Below are 17,440 nucleotides of genomic sequence, written 5' to 3'. Positions count from 1 at the left end.
GAGAAAACTTGAATCAATGTTTAGAAAATCAGTACTTGATTTCGGGTTTTAGTTCAATTCATGGTAACTCTGCAAAAATAACACAAATCAGAATTTGGTGATGACAGGCAAGAGATGGATTATCCAGATTCAGAAATAATAACTGACCTCGCGTGGTTGCTCTGACCGCATTTTTCTTACTGTGTTCTTGTTCTTAGCTTTCAAAACAGCATAGCTTTTATGTTACTCAGGTGTGACTTGTCATGAAAAATCACACCATAGATCCTGGACTCCTCTGAATTTCAGGGTATGGAGGGATGGATGTCAAAGGAACCTCCCTGCTCCTTCCCACAGCTGGTGGTAAATTAGAAAGTACCAAAGAAGCACCAATGGGTTATAAATTAAATTCCTGTTTTATGCTTTAGGATATTCCCCCAGCGCGTACAGGGCACATTTGCTGAGAATAAATGATTTTTCTTGCAGGCATATCTGTTTCCATTCATTAGGGTTACATGTTACACTGTTTTTTCTTTTCTTTTTTAATAGAAAGTAAATATATGCATACCTTCTTGTCTGGTCTAACACACATGTATACACACACACACACTTTTGAATGGCATTGCTGCTTAAGAACTGCCCACTGCAAATGGTTTAACAGCTAAAGAAAATGTGCACGTAATTTACTTGCTTGCTCTCCTTCTGAACACCAACAATTTCCCTGTATGGAGTGGTGCCCTCCTAGTACTTGAATCTCTTCACAACACTAATCTGTAGACACACAAAAGCTCTGTGAGGGAGATAGGAGAAATCTCACCTCAGCCTCTGAGAATTATTTCCTCAATGCTGAGATCTTTCCCTGCATCTGTCTGGCCCCCAGATACTTTTTCTTTTCCAATTCGTCGTGCTTTCCTCCTTGGAACATCTCAAACCATTCTGCATAAGCTACAAGATTTTTCTTCTTTACTCACTCTAGCCTAAAAGTTTCCCTCCTTATATTCTTAAGTCAGATGCTCCCCCCGGGGTCTTCGCTGTCTCTTGAACTTCTGATTCCTTTCCTATTTCCTTCTACCAAGAGCCCCCTCTAAAATTCAGGATCACACAGCTGGGAGCTACAGGCTGATATGAGCAGGATCCCTCAGCTCATTTTGGACCAGCTGCCTTGGAAGATCTTTCAAAAGCATTTCCATTTTGAACCATCCTGGTACTCTGCAACAGCAAGAGGAAGAGGCGAGCTGGAAAGGCCCCTGAAACTTCCCTTGTTCCAGCTGAGAGTATCAGGGTTTCTTCATAAGTCATCCCCACGTTTCTAAAAGTTGAGTTCCTTGAAACTCTTCTAGAGCACTGATTAAAATGGAGACCCCTGAACACAGCCCGACACCCCCAAACTTTCCAGCCATGAGTCCTGGACATTTGAATTTTTGAACTGAAGTATGTATAGTTGATTTACAATGTTGCATTAGTTTCTGGTGTACAGCAACATGATTCAGAGATGTATACATATATAAAATATAAAAAAGAATGTATATATACATTCTTTCTATATTTTTTCCATTATGCTTTATTATAGGATACTGACTATAGTTCCCCGTGCTATACAGCAGGATTTTGTTGCTTATCTATTTTATATATAGTAGTTTGTATCTTCTAATCGCAAACTCCCAATTTATCCCTTCCCACCCCCCTTTTCCCTTTGGCAATCATAAGTTTGTTTTCTATGTCTGTGAGTCTGTTTCTGTTTTGTAAATAAGTTCATTTGTACCATATTTTAGATTCCACATATAAGTGATACCATATGGTATTTGTCTTTCTCTGACTTACTTCACTTAGTATGATAATCTCTAGGTCCATCCATGTTGCTGCAGATGGCATTATTTCATTCTTTTTTATGGCTGAGTAGTATTCCATTGTGTATAAATATGTACCATATCTTCTTTATCCATTCATCTGTCGATGGTCATTTAGGTTGTTTCCATGTCTGGCTACTGTAAATAGTGCTGCTATGAATATTGGGGTTCATGTGTCTGTTTGAATTAGAGTTTTCTCCAGATGTATGCCCAGGGGTGGGATTGCAGGATCATATGTTAGCTCTATTTTTAGTTTTTTAAGGAATGTCCATACTGGCTGCACCAATTTACATTCCCACTGAACAGTGTAGGAGTGTTCCCTTTTTTCCACACCCTCTCCAGCATTTGTGATTTGTAGACTTTTTAATAAGTTTCAAGCTTAAGTGGAAAGTTGGAATATCTCTGCATTGCCATTTGCAAAGTCCACTGCCAGACTTTTCTGGCTTTCAATAGCTCCATTATTTTCCTTTCTCTTTCTACCCCTGTGATCATACAGTCTTATAAATTCTGTGTCCCGCTCACAGCAATTTGTAATTGTTTAATATCTCTCATTTCTTCTTTTCCCAATCTATCTAATACATCAAAATCACCTTTATTTTCCTGAAGCAGTGTTTTTCTTATATTAGCAGATATTAGGAATACAATAAACATTTTATCAAGAAACAATAGGGCTTTGCAGATAAGATAATCAATACCATTTTTCTAGATTCCACATATATGTGTTAATATACAATATTTGTTTTTCCCTTTCTGACATACTTCACTCTGTATGACAGTCTCTAGGTCCATCCACGTCTCTACAAACGACCCAACTTTGTTCTTTTTTATGGCTGAGAAATATTCCATTGTATATATGTACCACATCTTCTTTATCCATTCCTCTGTTGATGGACATTTAGATTACTTCCATGACCTGGCTGTTGTAAATAGTGCTGCAATGAATACTGGGGTGCATGTGTCCTTTTGAATTATGGTTTTCTCTGGGTATATGCCTAGGAGTGGGATTGCTGGGTCATATGGTAGCTCTATTTTTGGCTTTTTAAGGAATCGCCATACTGTTCTCCATAGTGGCTGTATCAATTTACATTCCCACCAACACTGCAAGGGGGCTCCCTTTTCTCCACACCCTCTCACATATGGATACCAAGGGGGAAGGGGGCTGGGATGAATTGGGATATTGGGATTGACATATATACACTATTGATACTATGTATAAAATAGATAACTAATGTGAACCTACTGTATAGCACAGGGAAACCTACTCAATGCTCTGTGGTGACCTAAATGGGAAGGATATCCAAAAAAGAGGGGATATATGTATACGTATAGCTGATTCACTTTGCTGTACAGCAGAAACTAACACACCATTGTAAAGCAACTATACTCCGATAAAAATTTAAAAAAAAAAGAAAAAATAGGGCTTGCCATCAAATATTTTAAGTTATTTCTTATTGTTCTGTGGAAAAAATGGATTGCTTTAGCTCATATCATCGACTATCTCCTGTGCTTTGCCATATCTGTACTTTTAATTTTGCACATCCTGTGTCTAAAATAGCCCCAGAAATTTTGTGCCCAGACCCTTTCTGTTCTCTGGGTCTGTGTCAAATCCCAACTTTTCTGTGAAATGTTCTTTGATGACCTCACTGGGTAATTATTTCTCTTTCTTCAAACTTTGCTCTCTTTACCCTGATTGCTCATTTGTCATGTTTCATACACAGCTTGATAATCACGATGGATACAGTTTACTGAGCATCTCTGTACCACAGACAGTGATAGGTTTCTGACCTATATTTTAATCTTCACCCAGCAAGATAAGTATCATTAACCTCATTTTACAGTCGGGAAACAAAAACTCTGGGAGTTTGAATAACGAATCCAAATTACCCAGCTACAGACAGGAAAAACACAAATGTTAACCCATCATCTCTCTCACTCCAAGGCCAACTCTCTTTCACCAATCTGAGCTGAATAACTATGGACTTTGCTGACACAGCAGAAGAGAAGATTCTGCAGATGGAGAAAAGGGATTGAAGGCATGGCTAGAAGAAACAGCAAGTTGGAATAAAGTCACTATCAGCTTCAAGTGCAAAATGGAATGTAAATGTTGCCAGGGTTCAGATCAGGACAGTACCTGTAATATATCAAGAAAAGCACAGCCTTTCCTGAGCCCACAGTCCCAGGTTTTAATCTATATCCCACCAAAGATGAGCGCTTCATAGTCACATACGTTTGGTGAATTGCAACCTCCTCTAACTGACCTCTGAGCCACGTTGCCCAGTAAGGTATTAAAAGACTGAGAATTTTTGGCAAAGGGACCTGTTTAACTTTTTAGCCCAATGTCCTCCAAAAGAGTTCAAAACAATTTTATTTTCAATGTACAACTATTAATAGACGGGAAACATGCTAATACTGCTGAAAATAGTTGGAAGCCACTGAAATACTGTGTTTCTTTCTCTTCTGACCCTCTCTCTCAGTCCCAGCAGTCAGCGCCACAGCTGAGCTGGTTCAGCTAATTAAATCGGAATCTCTGAGGAGTGGCGCCAGGCAGTTCTGATGTGAAGCCCAAATTGGAAACTCAATGCTGAACCCAATCTTTCCGAATCTGCCCCATTCTGCACCAGCAGCCCATTACAAAATTATAAGATATATTTCAACAAAGAACAGAGAGCTTATATTATCATACTCTGAAATATAACTACTAAAAAGTTTTCACTTTTCAAGAAAACTTGAAATTATTATTAGTAATAATACTTTTACCTCCACCTATTGAGGTATAATTGTCAAAACTGTATAGGGTTAACATGTACAATATGATGCTTTGATACACATATACACTAAAAAATACAGCATTTACTGCAATCAAGGTAATTAACATATCCATCATGGTACACAGGTTTTTTGTTGTTTTTTTTTTTTTTTGTGGTGAGAACTCTTAAGATCTATGCTCTTAGCAATGGAAAACAGTATGAAGGCTCCTCAAAAAATTAAAAATAGAACTACCATATGATCCAGCAATCCTAATTCTGGGTATAAGACCAAAAGAAATGAAATCCGTATCTCAAAGAGATATCTGCATTCCTGTGCTTGTCGCAACATGATTCACAATGGCCAAGATACGGAACCAACCTAAGTATCCACCTATGGACAAATGGATAAAGAAAATGTGATACACACACACACACACACACAGAGGACTATTACTCAGCCATAATAAAGAAGGAAATCCTACCATTTGTGACAACATGGATGGACCTGGAGGGTATTATACTAAGTGAAATAAGTCAGAGAAAGACAAATACTGCATGATCTTACTTATATGTAGAATCTAAATTAAAAAACCAAGTAGAACTCATATAACCAGACAGTAGAATGGTGGCTGCCAGGGGCTGAGAATAGGGGAAACAGGGAGATTTGGTCAAAGGGTACAAACGTCCAGTTGTAAGATAAGTTCTGAGGATCCAATATACAGTACGATGACTAGAGTTAATAATACTGTATTGTATACTTGAAACTTAATTAGTTATTATTGCAGTTATCTTATTGTCCACTCTCTGCACCACCCACAAACACTCTAGACCCTCACTTCTTCGTCTGGTCCACAGACCAGGGGCACCCACATCACCCAGGAACTTGCTGAAATGCAGAATCTCGGTACCTTCCTCAGATCTCCTGAGTCGTAATCTGCATCGAAAGAAGATCCCGGGTGATTCCTACACACAATAAATTTAAGAAGCATTGGACTAGCATATATCACAATTTCAGGCACATGTTACGCCCTTTAAAAAGTTTGCTAAATAGATACATATGTACTTCGGTACAAATTCTATGGTTCTCACACTATATTTTTACTAAGTTGTAGACTTTTAGTAGTATGATGACCTGGGGACTTCCCTGGTGGCGTAGGGGTTAAGAATCTGCGTGCCAATGCAGGGGACACAGGTTGGAACCCTGGTCCGGGAAGATCCCACATGCCGCAGAGCAACTAAGCCCGTGCGCCACACCTACTGAGCCTGCGCTCTAGAGCCTGCGAGCCACAACTACTGAGCCCGCATTCCACAGCTACTAAAGCCTGCGTGCCTAGAGCCCGTGCTCCGCAACAAGAGAAGCCACCGCAATGAGAAGCCCGCGCACTGCAACGAAGAGTAGCCCCAGCTCGCCGCAACTAGAGAAAGCCTGCGAGCAGCAATGAAGACCCAATGCAGCCAAAAATAAGTAAGTAAATACATTTATATAAAAAAAATAGTATAATGACCTGGATATATATATAGTATTTGGATTTTCAAAAAATTGAATGGTGTATATGGACAATATCCCTGAACGTTAAAAATGATTTACTGTGGTGGAACACATTGCCAAAACACAAACAGGGGTCAGCATCTGGTTCTAACTCTTCTTTCAAAGCAATATTATGACTGCAGTTTTATTTTCACAGAGGTGCAGAGCAAAGATAAGACACAGGTTTGAAAAGTTCAGCACAAAAGAAATGATGCTTTTATAATTAAAATATTGAAGGTTATTTGCTGAAAATAGCCTTTTAAAACTAAATACAGGTTAAAAACAAAATTGTGGGTTTTTTTTAAAAAAGATTTTAACTTCAACAGATTACTGTTGTGTTCTAAGGTAGAATTCTGAAGTCTCTACGGCGCTGTTTCTTAGAGCAATAAACACGCAGCTAGTTACAGAAATCCTGTACATTGCAGGCCTTCTGCTGAGCACTTCACAAGCAACCCCTCATTTGCTCCATTTCACAAGCCTCTGAGGTCCTGTCAGGGCCATTTCCATCTTACAGACAGGGGTCTGGGACTTAGAGGAAACCCACTCTGTGCCATCAACCTCACAAGTTGCAAAACCATGACTAGATCCCGAGTCTGAATCAGTAGGCTTGGTTTAGCTACTATTCCAAGCTGCCTGCTTATGGAAAGAAGATGGAAAAATTAGAGGTCACAGGCCACCCCTGCCCCAGCCAGATGAGAACAGCCTCACAGGACGGCAGGTCCAGCTCTGATGACAGATAGAAGGCCTGGCTTCTCTCCTAGCCACTAACCCCAAACTGTAGGGCAAGGCACGTGATCTTTCTAGGATGCAGTTTCCTTATCCAACCAATAAAGGGATCACATTAGGAGATTTCCCAAGTTCCAGCTATTTTAAAATTTATAATTCACAAAAATAAAAACCTCCAGGATATATACATTTTTAAAGAAATGATGGGCTATAATTGTCTAAAGGGTTTCAAATCAGAGTGACTTAAGCTCTTGTGTTTATTAAAGTCCAAAGATGGGAAACGTTCCTGTTTCCAGCCACTGCTCACAGACAGGACTCACCAAGCTCACATGGCACGTGCCCATAGGATGAAACCCGAGTAATAAATTGTCACATTTGTCAGAGACGAATTAGACTGCACAAAATTACCTTATTCTCCTAACCAGTCCTCCATTAAATTGTACAAACTTTAAGAAGAAAGGGAAAATTAGATATTCAGAGTTTGGGGAGAAAGTTTAAATGAAGATATCAAAGTGTACAGCTGGAATACCATGACGTACACATCTGGCTGATTTGGAGAATAAATGAAAGCCCGCAAGCATTATCGGAGGATGGCTAAAATAGAGTTGGCACAATGGCCTCTTAAAAGGCAGTGTGTTTTTAAAAGGGATATTTATTTAAAAGTGTTAATTTAAGTGTAATTTTGCTTTCTGGAAAAGACCACATACAAAAAGAGAGAGGGGTGACTATAAAAAAACAAAAACAAGAACAAAACACAAGTATATTGTATTGTGTGAAATGAATTTATATTCCTAAAGGGGAAATTTTTCCCACTGCCTGTAACACTGATAATTTACAGGAAATGTAACCTTCAGTAACATCAGGTGAAGTGGTTGGGCTTTCCTATGACAGGAGAAATATCACAGCAGAGTTGAGGTTTCTGACATGTGGTATCTACCCTGACTTGGTAAAGAACCACACTCTGGGGCTCTCTAATCAGTTCCATCTTTAGGGACCAGCAATGCTTTTTTTTTTTCTCTTCGTCATCCCTTGGTCTGGTCTTTTTGCATGTAGTCCTGGTGTAAAATACTACATTTTATCCACAGCTACCACCATTAAATAAATCATATAAATTTCCTATGTTCAAAATATTTATTGATGAACATAGTTTAACTTCATCAACTGTATATATTTGAAATTCTAAATACTGATTTCAGCCAAAATGAAAGCTATCTAAGATGAACTACTCTGATGGTATTTCAGACATCTGTGAAGAAATATGGAAATGAGACACTTCTGGGCAATAAAATGGCACCAGGGTACCTACTAAGAAACCCATCACAATCCTTAGGAGGGAGATTGCAGGGCACGGAAGTCTTCACCTGGGGTATGTTTGCCTGGTCGTGAATTGGGGATAGAGGACGTGGGAGACTGAAAATAGGCAGAAGTTTCTCCTGGCCCATCAGAGACAGCCTCCTTTTCTCCTCAAGGCAACTTCCAGCAAGAAAGACTCTTCCTTCAGCACCTACTACAGATGGTACATTTCAGGTGAAAAGGGAGGGAAATAAGTGCCTTGAAAAAGTACACCTGATTGGAAGCTTTTCGAAACACAGCCTGCCTGCTTGGCTCAGCTGCACTGTTTCCAGTGATTCCTTTGCTGCCCGTTGGGGTAAAGAGTCCTCAGGCAGCTAGCTGCCAACGGGAGAGGGAGAGGATGGAAAGGGGGTTTGCGTAAGCCTTGTGGACGGGGTTGGGGGCGGGGGGTCACCTAATCACGTAGGTAACGGAAGTGTCATCTGGACGATGCATGGGAAAGAATGTCTCAGACCAGGTTACAAATTCCCCGTTGCATAGAATTGGCTGTGATCAGACAAATTTCCTTATTGAGTTTGGAGGGTTTGGGATGATCGGGGCTGGCCATTATTTTCCCACCACCTCTAATGTAAGAGTCAAAGTTGTAGATGGGAAGCCTTCATATTTACACTGTTGGCAATGTCTTTACGATATGCCCCCTTTTAGAAGACTTACAACATCCATTATTGTATTTATACTCACAACTATACATGACAAGTAAGTTAAGATTTATTACCTTACCTTATACCTAATAACACAGAAGAAGAAGACTGTAAAAGAAGGGGTCATGATGTCACCACCATGGAGTAACAGGACCAGATCTAGACTTGAAGTGGCCTCATGCTTCCCTTGGTGTCCAATGAGGCCAGACAGAACTGCAGTCATTCTGGGATAATACTGGAGTGTAACATACTTCTTTTATTTTTAATAATAAAATTTTTAATAAAAGTATTTTATTTACTTTTATTTTCCTGACTTAAAAACATTAAAGAAGTATCACCTTGATATATTTAAATAAAGGAAGAAATACAGCTTGGGGCTGTCTCTGTTTCAGCCCCTGCTCTGCCACCTGGTAGCTGTGTGGTAAGATATTTAACCTTCTCTGAGTTCATTTTTCTCGCCTATAAAATGGGGATAATAGTATCTCTAAGTAGTGGCAACTGATTACATTTGCCTGGTACATAGCAATACTTATTGAATATTATTATTCAGTGTAAGGTTTTTTAAGAATAATACATTATTCAAAGAAATTTTTAGAGAAAGATATTTTGAGTACAAGAGGGGTTTAGGAAAGGGGCTGTGATAATATCATGTTAATTATGGCCTTAGGCCTCTGCATAGTATGTAGAGGTTCAAGAGAAGTAGAAATTCATATACTGTTGTATACATATATATACACACATACACACATACGATGTTTGTTTATGTTATGCTTGCTCCATAGAAAATGCTGAGGTGCAAACATTCCAGTAGGTTTGTGCAACGTAATTATTAAATTTAAATTTAAAACGGAAAACATAAAAGAAAGAAAACCAATTATTTCAGTTGGTGGTCATGGGGCCGTGCTTTATGGCCTCCTCCTCCTTATGCCTGAAAAACGCCATCGTCTTTCAAAAAGAGTGTGACCAGACTGTATTGTTAACGTGAGCGAGGTGAAGTTTATGGAAACGGAAAGATGGAAACAGTCGCCCCGTGGAGGTGGCGAAAGAGACGGAATTCAGTGCCGTGAAGGTCCTTGGACTGAGTTCCAGAGCAGAAAAAGGGCAGCAGGGAAAATTCAGATCAGGTCTGTAAGTTAGTTAGTACCAGTGTTAACTTCTTGGTTTCCACGACGATACTAGGGCTGTATAAGACGTGATTGTTAAGAGAAGCTGGGCTGGGTGATATACCAACTCTCTGAGCTGGTTTTACAAGTTCTCTGTGAAATGATTTTAAAATGAACAGTTAACAAATAAAATGAGGAGAGATTGGAAGGGGTTTCCTTTCTTGTACCCTGGGCAGGAGAGCAGGACTGATTTCAGGGCGTCTATGCTCTGTGCACGCCTCAATAGTCCGTCCTCATTAGAAATTAAATACACACCAAGTCAGTTATCAATTAAGTGACAAGCTGGATAAACATCCTAGGTGTTAACTGACCCTTCAAGGGTTCTTTGAAGCTCACTCAGCTTCGCCAGTTCCTCTGAAGTTCTGTTTTGGCTTCAGCAAGTCACTGATTAGATTGGTTTAATGGTGAAGTTGTGCCTGGTTAATGGGAACAAAATAAAGTGTAGTTACAAAACTACTTTTTGCTCTCTTATATGTAATCTTGCATGGCCCAGACAGGCAAAGGGGTAGAGTCATGTTGGTTAGTGAATGATTGAACTTAAGCCTTAAAAAATATCATAAAGTAACAGATTTTCTATTGCTATAAGAAGTCAGCTCTAATCTAAATCAGCCAAGAAGCATTCTTGCATTGATGATCACTGAGGTTTTCCAGGGAGGCAGATATATAACTGTCTGCCCCACTGGTGGTACTTCTTCGAATGCTCTACCATCCATATGTTAATTTAATGTTGGTTAAATTGGGCCACGTGGGCGTTCCCTGTGGAGGCTGGTTCCTGAACAAGCGTGCAAGAGACACAAACGTGCTATGGTGAAGACAGGGGTGCATTCAGTGGGGCAAAGTGAGGGGTGCTTGCCGGGCAGAGGAGAAGGCCAGACTGGAGGGCAAGGTGGGCCAAGCTCTGAAAAGCCTCGAATGACACGCTAAGGCCTTCGGGTTTTATTCCGATGGCCCATGGCTCAGTCGCTGAAGGTTTTTAAGAAACTGATGCATGTAAGTAAGTTTTGGGGCATATTTTAAACGCATCTATTATCCCTTGTTTTCTTTCCTTCTCTACCCTATACACACACTTTCTGCCATGAAATGGGGTAGATAATTATTCCCAAATATGAGTGCATATTTTGAAGATAGTAAATGCTCTTTTCCTCGTTTCTTGTCAAGACTCTGTGATGTTCTTAGGAACATCCCTTTAACCATCGTATCTTAATTTAGAAACCTTAGTAACTTAACTCTGAAATAAAATCAATTTTCTGCCTTCTTGATACTTCCGGAATTAGGAGTTAGATGCTACCCCATCAAATCACTTCAGAAAGTAAGAATGTGTGGCTAGCTTTACTGTTAACCAGGTTTTTAACTGCAGGAAAAAACCGTAATTCCTGGACCACGTTGCAAAGACAACTAGGCATGACAGCTCTCTCTGATGTACACAGAGTCGATTAGGCTTAAGTGACGACACCCCGGCCACGTTTAATACACGAATAATTCTGGGACTTTACATCATCCACCACTTTTAGACTGCCTCTGCTGTAGCCATGGCAACCCTTACATAAAACATAGCTGAGTCGGTAATTTCACTCCAAATGAAATGAAAATAAGGCTAATCCTATTATTCTTCTTAACAATTTTCCAAGTAGCTTCTTCTCAGAGTGCCCTTGCTTGTATAGTCTGTCTTTTAAAAATAGATTATTGGAAAATTATACGTGTGTGTGCACTGTCTCTACTCACAGCCATTAGCACTGTCCTACTGCCGCTGCCGTGTACCCTTGTGCCTGAAAGGAAGCGCATCCACCTACACGGCCGCTTAGTATTTTTCTTGCAATTCGGGGATGGGTAAATCTTTTAAATGTACCGGTTTAGACCATGAAACATTTCAGAGGCCGGCACTTGACAAGTTACGGTTAAATAATACTCTTTTGAAGATAAGCCCTATTATGCATTTGTATAAATCTGAGAAGGTAACTCAAGCGATCCTGTTTTGTGTTGTAAATGTGCCCGTGTGTGTTTCAGTAATGATTTAGGAAAACCATCTTTTCCTTTTCTGCCTCCACTGAAGAGCCTTCTGTTGAATAGGGGTCCTATGCCACGTCAGGATCTTTCTCTTTATAATTGTGATAAACACTCAATGCCATCCCTGACATTCTCCCTGTTGTCCCTGACTTTCCTGATGCAGCGTGTGTGCTAAATGGCTTCTCAAGTGGCCCATCTCCCCCCCTATGGTGGTTGTCTGCCCAAGGCTTTAGGATCCAAAGTGCAGTCCTGAAACAGAGAAAAGGGAACTTCCTGATGGGCCATTAAGCTCAGACCTGGGTTCTTCCATGGGGGGGATGGTCTTACAGTAAAAAGAACACACAGTTTGGGTTCAGGGGCCTTCAGATCCAGCTGGAGCTCTGCCAGTACTCCCACTTTACCATCTCTTACCCTTCGTGCCTCTCAGACGCTTCATCAAAAGAGGAAAAATATACTAATAACTACCCCACGGGGCTTTTGTGCCAAGCCATCAGGAAAATACAAATCATCAGGAGGATATAATGTTCACCACAACTCTCCGTCTGATAATGGCTGTCGAAACAGAGAAATCACAATGAACCAACAGGCAACCCATTTTATCAGACCAGAAGGCACCCAGGGTCAAAGTCCCACGGACAGCTTTTCCAACAACTGCCCAGTTCTTCCCAGCTGCTGCTGGATCATTGATCTTGGCGTCCTGGCAAACACGGGGCGATTTCAGACAGCTGGAAAACGTCTTCCAGTCTGAATCCAAACACCAGGAAGACACAGGGCAATTTCTCTGGCTGCCACGACAATATTCTCTATGTCACGACTGTGAGTTGTTGCTATCAGGCCCCGCAGGTTGCCGTGGCCTCACCTGGCATTTCCGACAGACGGCAATTTTAGCACATTCAAGACCCCGTCCGAGCACATTTTTCTGAGTCTGGTATTGAAGTAGGAGGGGACCCGCGTCGGGGGAAAGGACCGATGGAGATAAAACAGGGAGGAGGAGAGGATGCAAAAGAAACCAGCGGGGATGAGAAAAGAAGAAACGGGCAAAACCAAGTCAAGTAACATCGTCTCACTCCTGGGGACCGCCTACTGAAGACAGGTGAACCGAAGGAGGTCTCCCTGCTCGGGGCGGTCACGTGGTGTGGGAATGCGCCGCAAGGCCTTCTGCGAGGCTCTGCGCCACTGGGACTGGCATCTCTGCTCAGCATTTCTATTTTTCTTTCGGACTTGGATATGGACATCCGAGTTTCCTTTCCTACATAAACGGCATTTGTTTGGCGAAAGCCAACCTTGACCGTGGAGTCTACAATCATCCTCCGATATGCCTACTTTTTTTTCTCTCCCCCAGCCTGACACCTCACCATCCAGGTGATGCCCATCATCTCTAGAATCTCTCACAAGTAAGGCCTTTACCATGAGTCACTGGATTTCTGAGAAACTGTCACCATGTAGTTTTGCATGGCAATGATTTTCTGGAAACCAAAACAAGGTGACTTTAGAACTAGGAAGGTGTTGCATCACTGAATCTCCTACAGTGATACACAGAGAAAGGCACTCAGTAGATGTTGAATGAATTAATTTAAAAGCTCATTTAGGATAGCCCCTTCTTATACAAGCAGTTAAATGATTTGTCCAACGTCACAAGGATGGTTTGTGACAGAACTTGGAGCAAAATCCAGGACATTCAGCTTTCAGTTTGGTATCTGTTTCCACTAACTCTGATGTTACAAAAAGGTAGATAGATAATAACATAAACCAATCCTTGAGTCTTTAAATTGTATAACATGAAATAAGCAAAAGGGTAACCTTGCCTGATCTAAAAGTATTGTTCAGATCAATGAAATTAAAAACAAAGATCACAGAGGCAGTGGTTATTTTTCTCTTAACTGAAGTAGCATTTAACATAAGAACAATAACACTAATGAAAGGAAATGACTTAAACTATAAATATGAATCCTCTGCTTTGAGTTTTGAGCCTTGGAAAATAAAATTCAATGTTGCTAATTGTTTTAAAACATAAAACAGTTTATGACGTTTGTCAGGTTTGATAGTTTTATCCTTCAGTCTCTGTACTGAAATATAGACTTAAACCTATAGAGATATTCAAAATCATTCATTTCATCTCCTCCACCAATGCATAAACAGCCAACATTTCCTCTATTCCAACTTAATTTGAACATACATATTGTCAAGTTTCATTATTGTTCAAGACCTGAAATAGATAACAGCTGCAGTTTTTAAAATGCTAAGAAACTGAAAAATTAAAACAAAAAAAACAGTTCAACCCGTAACAAACGACATAATTTAAAGTATATCCTAAGTCTTTAAACATTTATTCTTCGAATTCTCCCTTTTCAGTTGTACTTATAGACACAGCTAGAGCTGCTCTCACACAAGAAACACCATACACCAGAGACTGTAATGGATTTGATCAGGTTTTCTTCTGTTAACCACTAGCACACACACCAGAGAACTGATCATCAGATGACTGGCATTATCTATATATCGGGTTAGTATTTATGGTTTGCCTGTGACCCTCATAGGTGGTTATATGATTTGGTGCAGCATCTCCAGGGAGGAAAAGACATACACAATCACACATCTGCAGCAGAGGCAACAAATGGCTGGCGACATGACATTTTTAAATCTCCACTGTCTAAAAATATCTGTTTACACTGAATCAGCTCCAGACCAAATCCAAAACTAGCTTAGCTCACTTAGCTGCCATCTTCTGTGTTGCTTTATAAGAATCCAAAATGAGGACATGATACGTTCCAGTGCCCAAGGCCAGATAACATCTCCAGCTCCAAATACCAGCACAAAGACATCTTAGAAACTCTGAAATCCGTCACAATATAGATGACATTTTAGCAGCCAAAAGAGCAAGGCAAGGAAAGAACACAACTTTCTGAAGTCTACTGTGGGAAGTGGTAAGGACATTTCCTGTCCAGTACTCACCATATGGATGGTGCTTCTGTCCCGCTGATCTCTAAGAAGTCATATCCTTCTTCGAGCTGAAAGTCAGTGAAGACTAAAGCAATGGTGTCCCCGGGTTCTGCGAGGATGGTCCACGTGCAGTCGGCGTTGTTCTCGTACTCTGAAGGGAAGTAGGGGCTGGAGATGCTGCTGCTTGTGCCCCGTAGGGTCCCGCCACAGGCCCCCTCAGCTGCAAAGGACAGAAGCAAAGGAAGCGTATTGAAAATGGCCTCATACACAAGCACCTCCACAGAGTGTCACTCTCGATCAGTGACGCATATTTTCTGAACCCCGAATAGCGACACGCAATCTGACAAAGGGTTTCTCCTGGTTTGTTTAGTTCTACAGAAAGACTTAAAAAGTCTACCCATTACATCGCATTGTTAACTGAACTGCCACTATAGAAAGACGTGAAATTGTGTCTTTTCTAAAATCTGGAACGTGCAGTTACTATACACCTGATGTTCACAGACAGTTTAACCGTATTTTCAAAGGTTTTCTCTGCATCTTGAAAGACGGAAATAAGTTGGCAACGTTGTGAGTCTTAACAGTATGCGGCCATCATTTCTTCATTTTTTGAGAGCTGGCTTGAAAATACAGTGATCTTAAAAGAAGCAGTTGCCCTAATCTTTATGTCCTGTAGAGTTTGGAATGTGCACTTGGTTTTGAATTTCAGATAAGTTCTTGAATAATACGATAACAGAGACACATCAACTCATAAAAAAGTTCTGAGTAGGAAATAGTTGCATGAAAACTTAAAATGGATTATCTTGGAAAAGTGACAAGGAAAAGGTCAGTTAGCTAAAATACATTTAGGATACAAATTAGCATTGGAATAAATATTGTTTTGAAGAGAAATGGATCCTGTAACTTTTTCCACAGAGTAAAAAATAGATGGTATTCAATTTATATAATCATCTATTACAAAACGTTATGTACGTAGTAAACTGTATGTATAGGGTAGATAAATATTTGTGAAGTAACATGATTTAAGACAAGTCTGTAAATACTGTCCCTCCCTTCCTTCTTTCCTATCAGATAATCCTGGCAAACAGTATACACTTGGCCCTCTATATCTGCAGATTCAGCATCCATAGATTCTACCAACAGATGAAGACTATACAAAAAAATTCCTAGAAAGTTCCAAACAGCAAAACTTAAGTTTGCTGCATGCCCACCACTATTTACATAGTATTTTCATTGTGTTAGGTATTATAAGTATTCTAGAAATCATTTAAAGTATACAGGAGGATGTGTGCAGGTTATACGCAAATACGATGCCATTTTATGTAAGGGACTTGAGCATCCAAAGATTTTGTTATCTGCAGGGGAACCTGGAAGCAATCTCCTGTGGATACCAAGGGACAATTGTATTTAACAATTAGGGACATCAGCGCTACAATTAGAGTGATAGACAAAGTCAGCCTGTTACCAAGATGGGAAATTTGCCTTTGGCAGCTTGTGGGACTAGACAGACGAGATCACTTGGAACAGATATTTACATTGGCTACTGAATAAAAAACTGTGTATATAAGCATATCACACTTATATATAAAAAGTTTATACACACACACACACACACACACACATATAAACTTAAAAGTTTTCGAATCCAATGCTGTGGTTGGGTGATTAAAATGAAATATATTAAATCTGACAGCGAAGACTGCATAAGTGGTTTGTAATTCAGCTGGCGAGCAAACAGCTCTCCTTCCCAAGTGTTAGAGGAGAACCACTCATATCAAATTATTCTGGATTTTTGAAACTGTAACCTACGCACTGAAGCATTATTTATGATTTAAAAGACCTTGAAACAGGTATATTTGTGTGCATAATACACTCTAACCATAAAATAAGAGTGAAGAGGATAAGAAGCATACTGGGTTCTTGGGGAAAATATCTTGGTGACCTTGACCGAACAGAGGTGACGCTAAACCTACCTGACAAGAGTATGTATGCACTGGTACCAGACATCAGCCACGGACCTCGGCTGTAGCTCTAGGGCAGGGCCCTGGAGTTCCTCCCCTGCAGCCTTTCTCCCTCTGGTCGCTCAACTGTCGGAAGATCTGAGGACCTGTAGGAGGTGTCTACTGAGCTGGGGTGACATCGTGTTTCCAGGGGCTCCAGGAAGTGGCTATATATTACCTGGTATAGGAATATTTTATCAGCTGACAGAGCTGTGCTGGTATCTGCAAGCTGATATCAGCCCTGATCTCTCAGCAACACATCTACCTTCTGTTTAAAATGAGGGTGGTTGAACTGGATAACCTCCAGTGTCACTTCCTTTGATCCAATGACTCTAGGAGTTTAGACACTAAGTATCCAGATTTTCCTAGGACTTCAGGTGAGGGCTTGAGCAGGTCATGGAGGACCACGCTTGAACGGCCTAGCGAGTGAGTTCTGTACTCACTAACTCCAGAGGAGCCTGGGGTGCCCATCACAGGCGCAGCCAAGTGGTGCGATTTTATGGCTGCTCTGTTGGGAC

At 40.5% G+C, this 17,440-nt stretch overlaps 1 protein-coding gene across 1 annotated transcript in view; it reads right to left on the bottom strand.

Annotated features, from left to right (window-relative positions):
• CSMD1 (CUB and Sushi multiple domains 1) overlaps positions 1 to 17,440 on the bottom strand; it is a 1,821,295-nt gene that overhangs the window by 888,809 nt on the left and 915,046 nt on the right. The window contains exon 5 of the mRNA XM_059909813.1: positions 14,938 to 15,145. Within this exon, the coding sequence (XP_059765796.1) occupies positions 14,938 to 15,145 (208 nt within the window). The remainder of the gene's footprint in view (positions 1 to 14,937; positions 15,146 to 17,440) is intronic.

This window comes from Balaenoptera ricei, chromosome 21, assembly GCF_028023285.1.
Source record: "Balaenoptera ricei isolate mBalRic1 chromosome 21, mBalRic1.hap2, whole genome shotgun sequence".
Taxonomy (NCBI): domain Eukaryota; kingdom Metazoa; phylum Chordata; class Mammalia; order Artiodactyla; family Balaenopteridae; genus Balaenoptera; species Balaenoptera ricei.
This window is presented reverse-complemented; position numbering and strand designations above follow the sequence as displayed.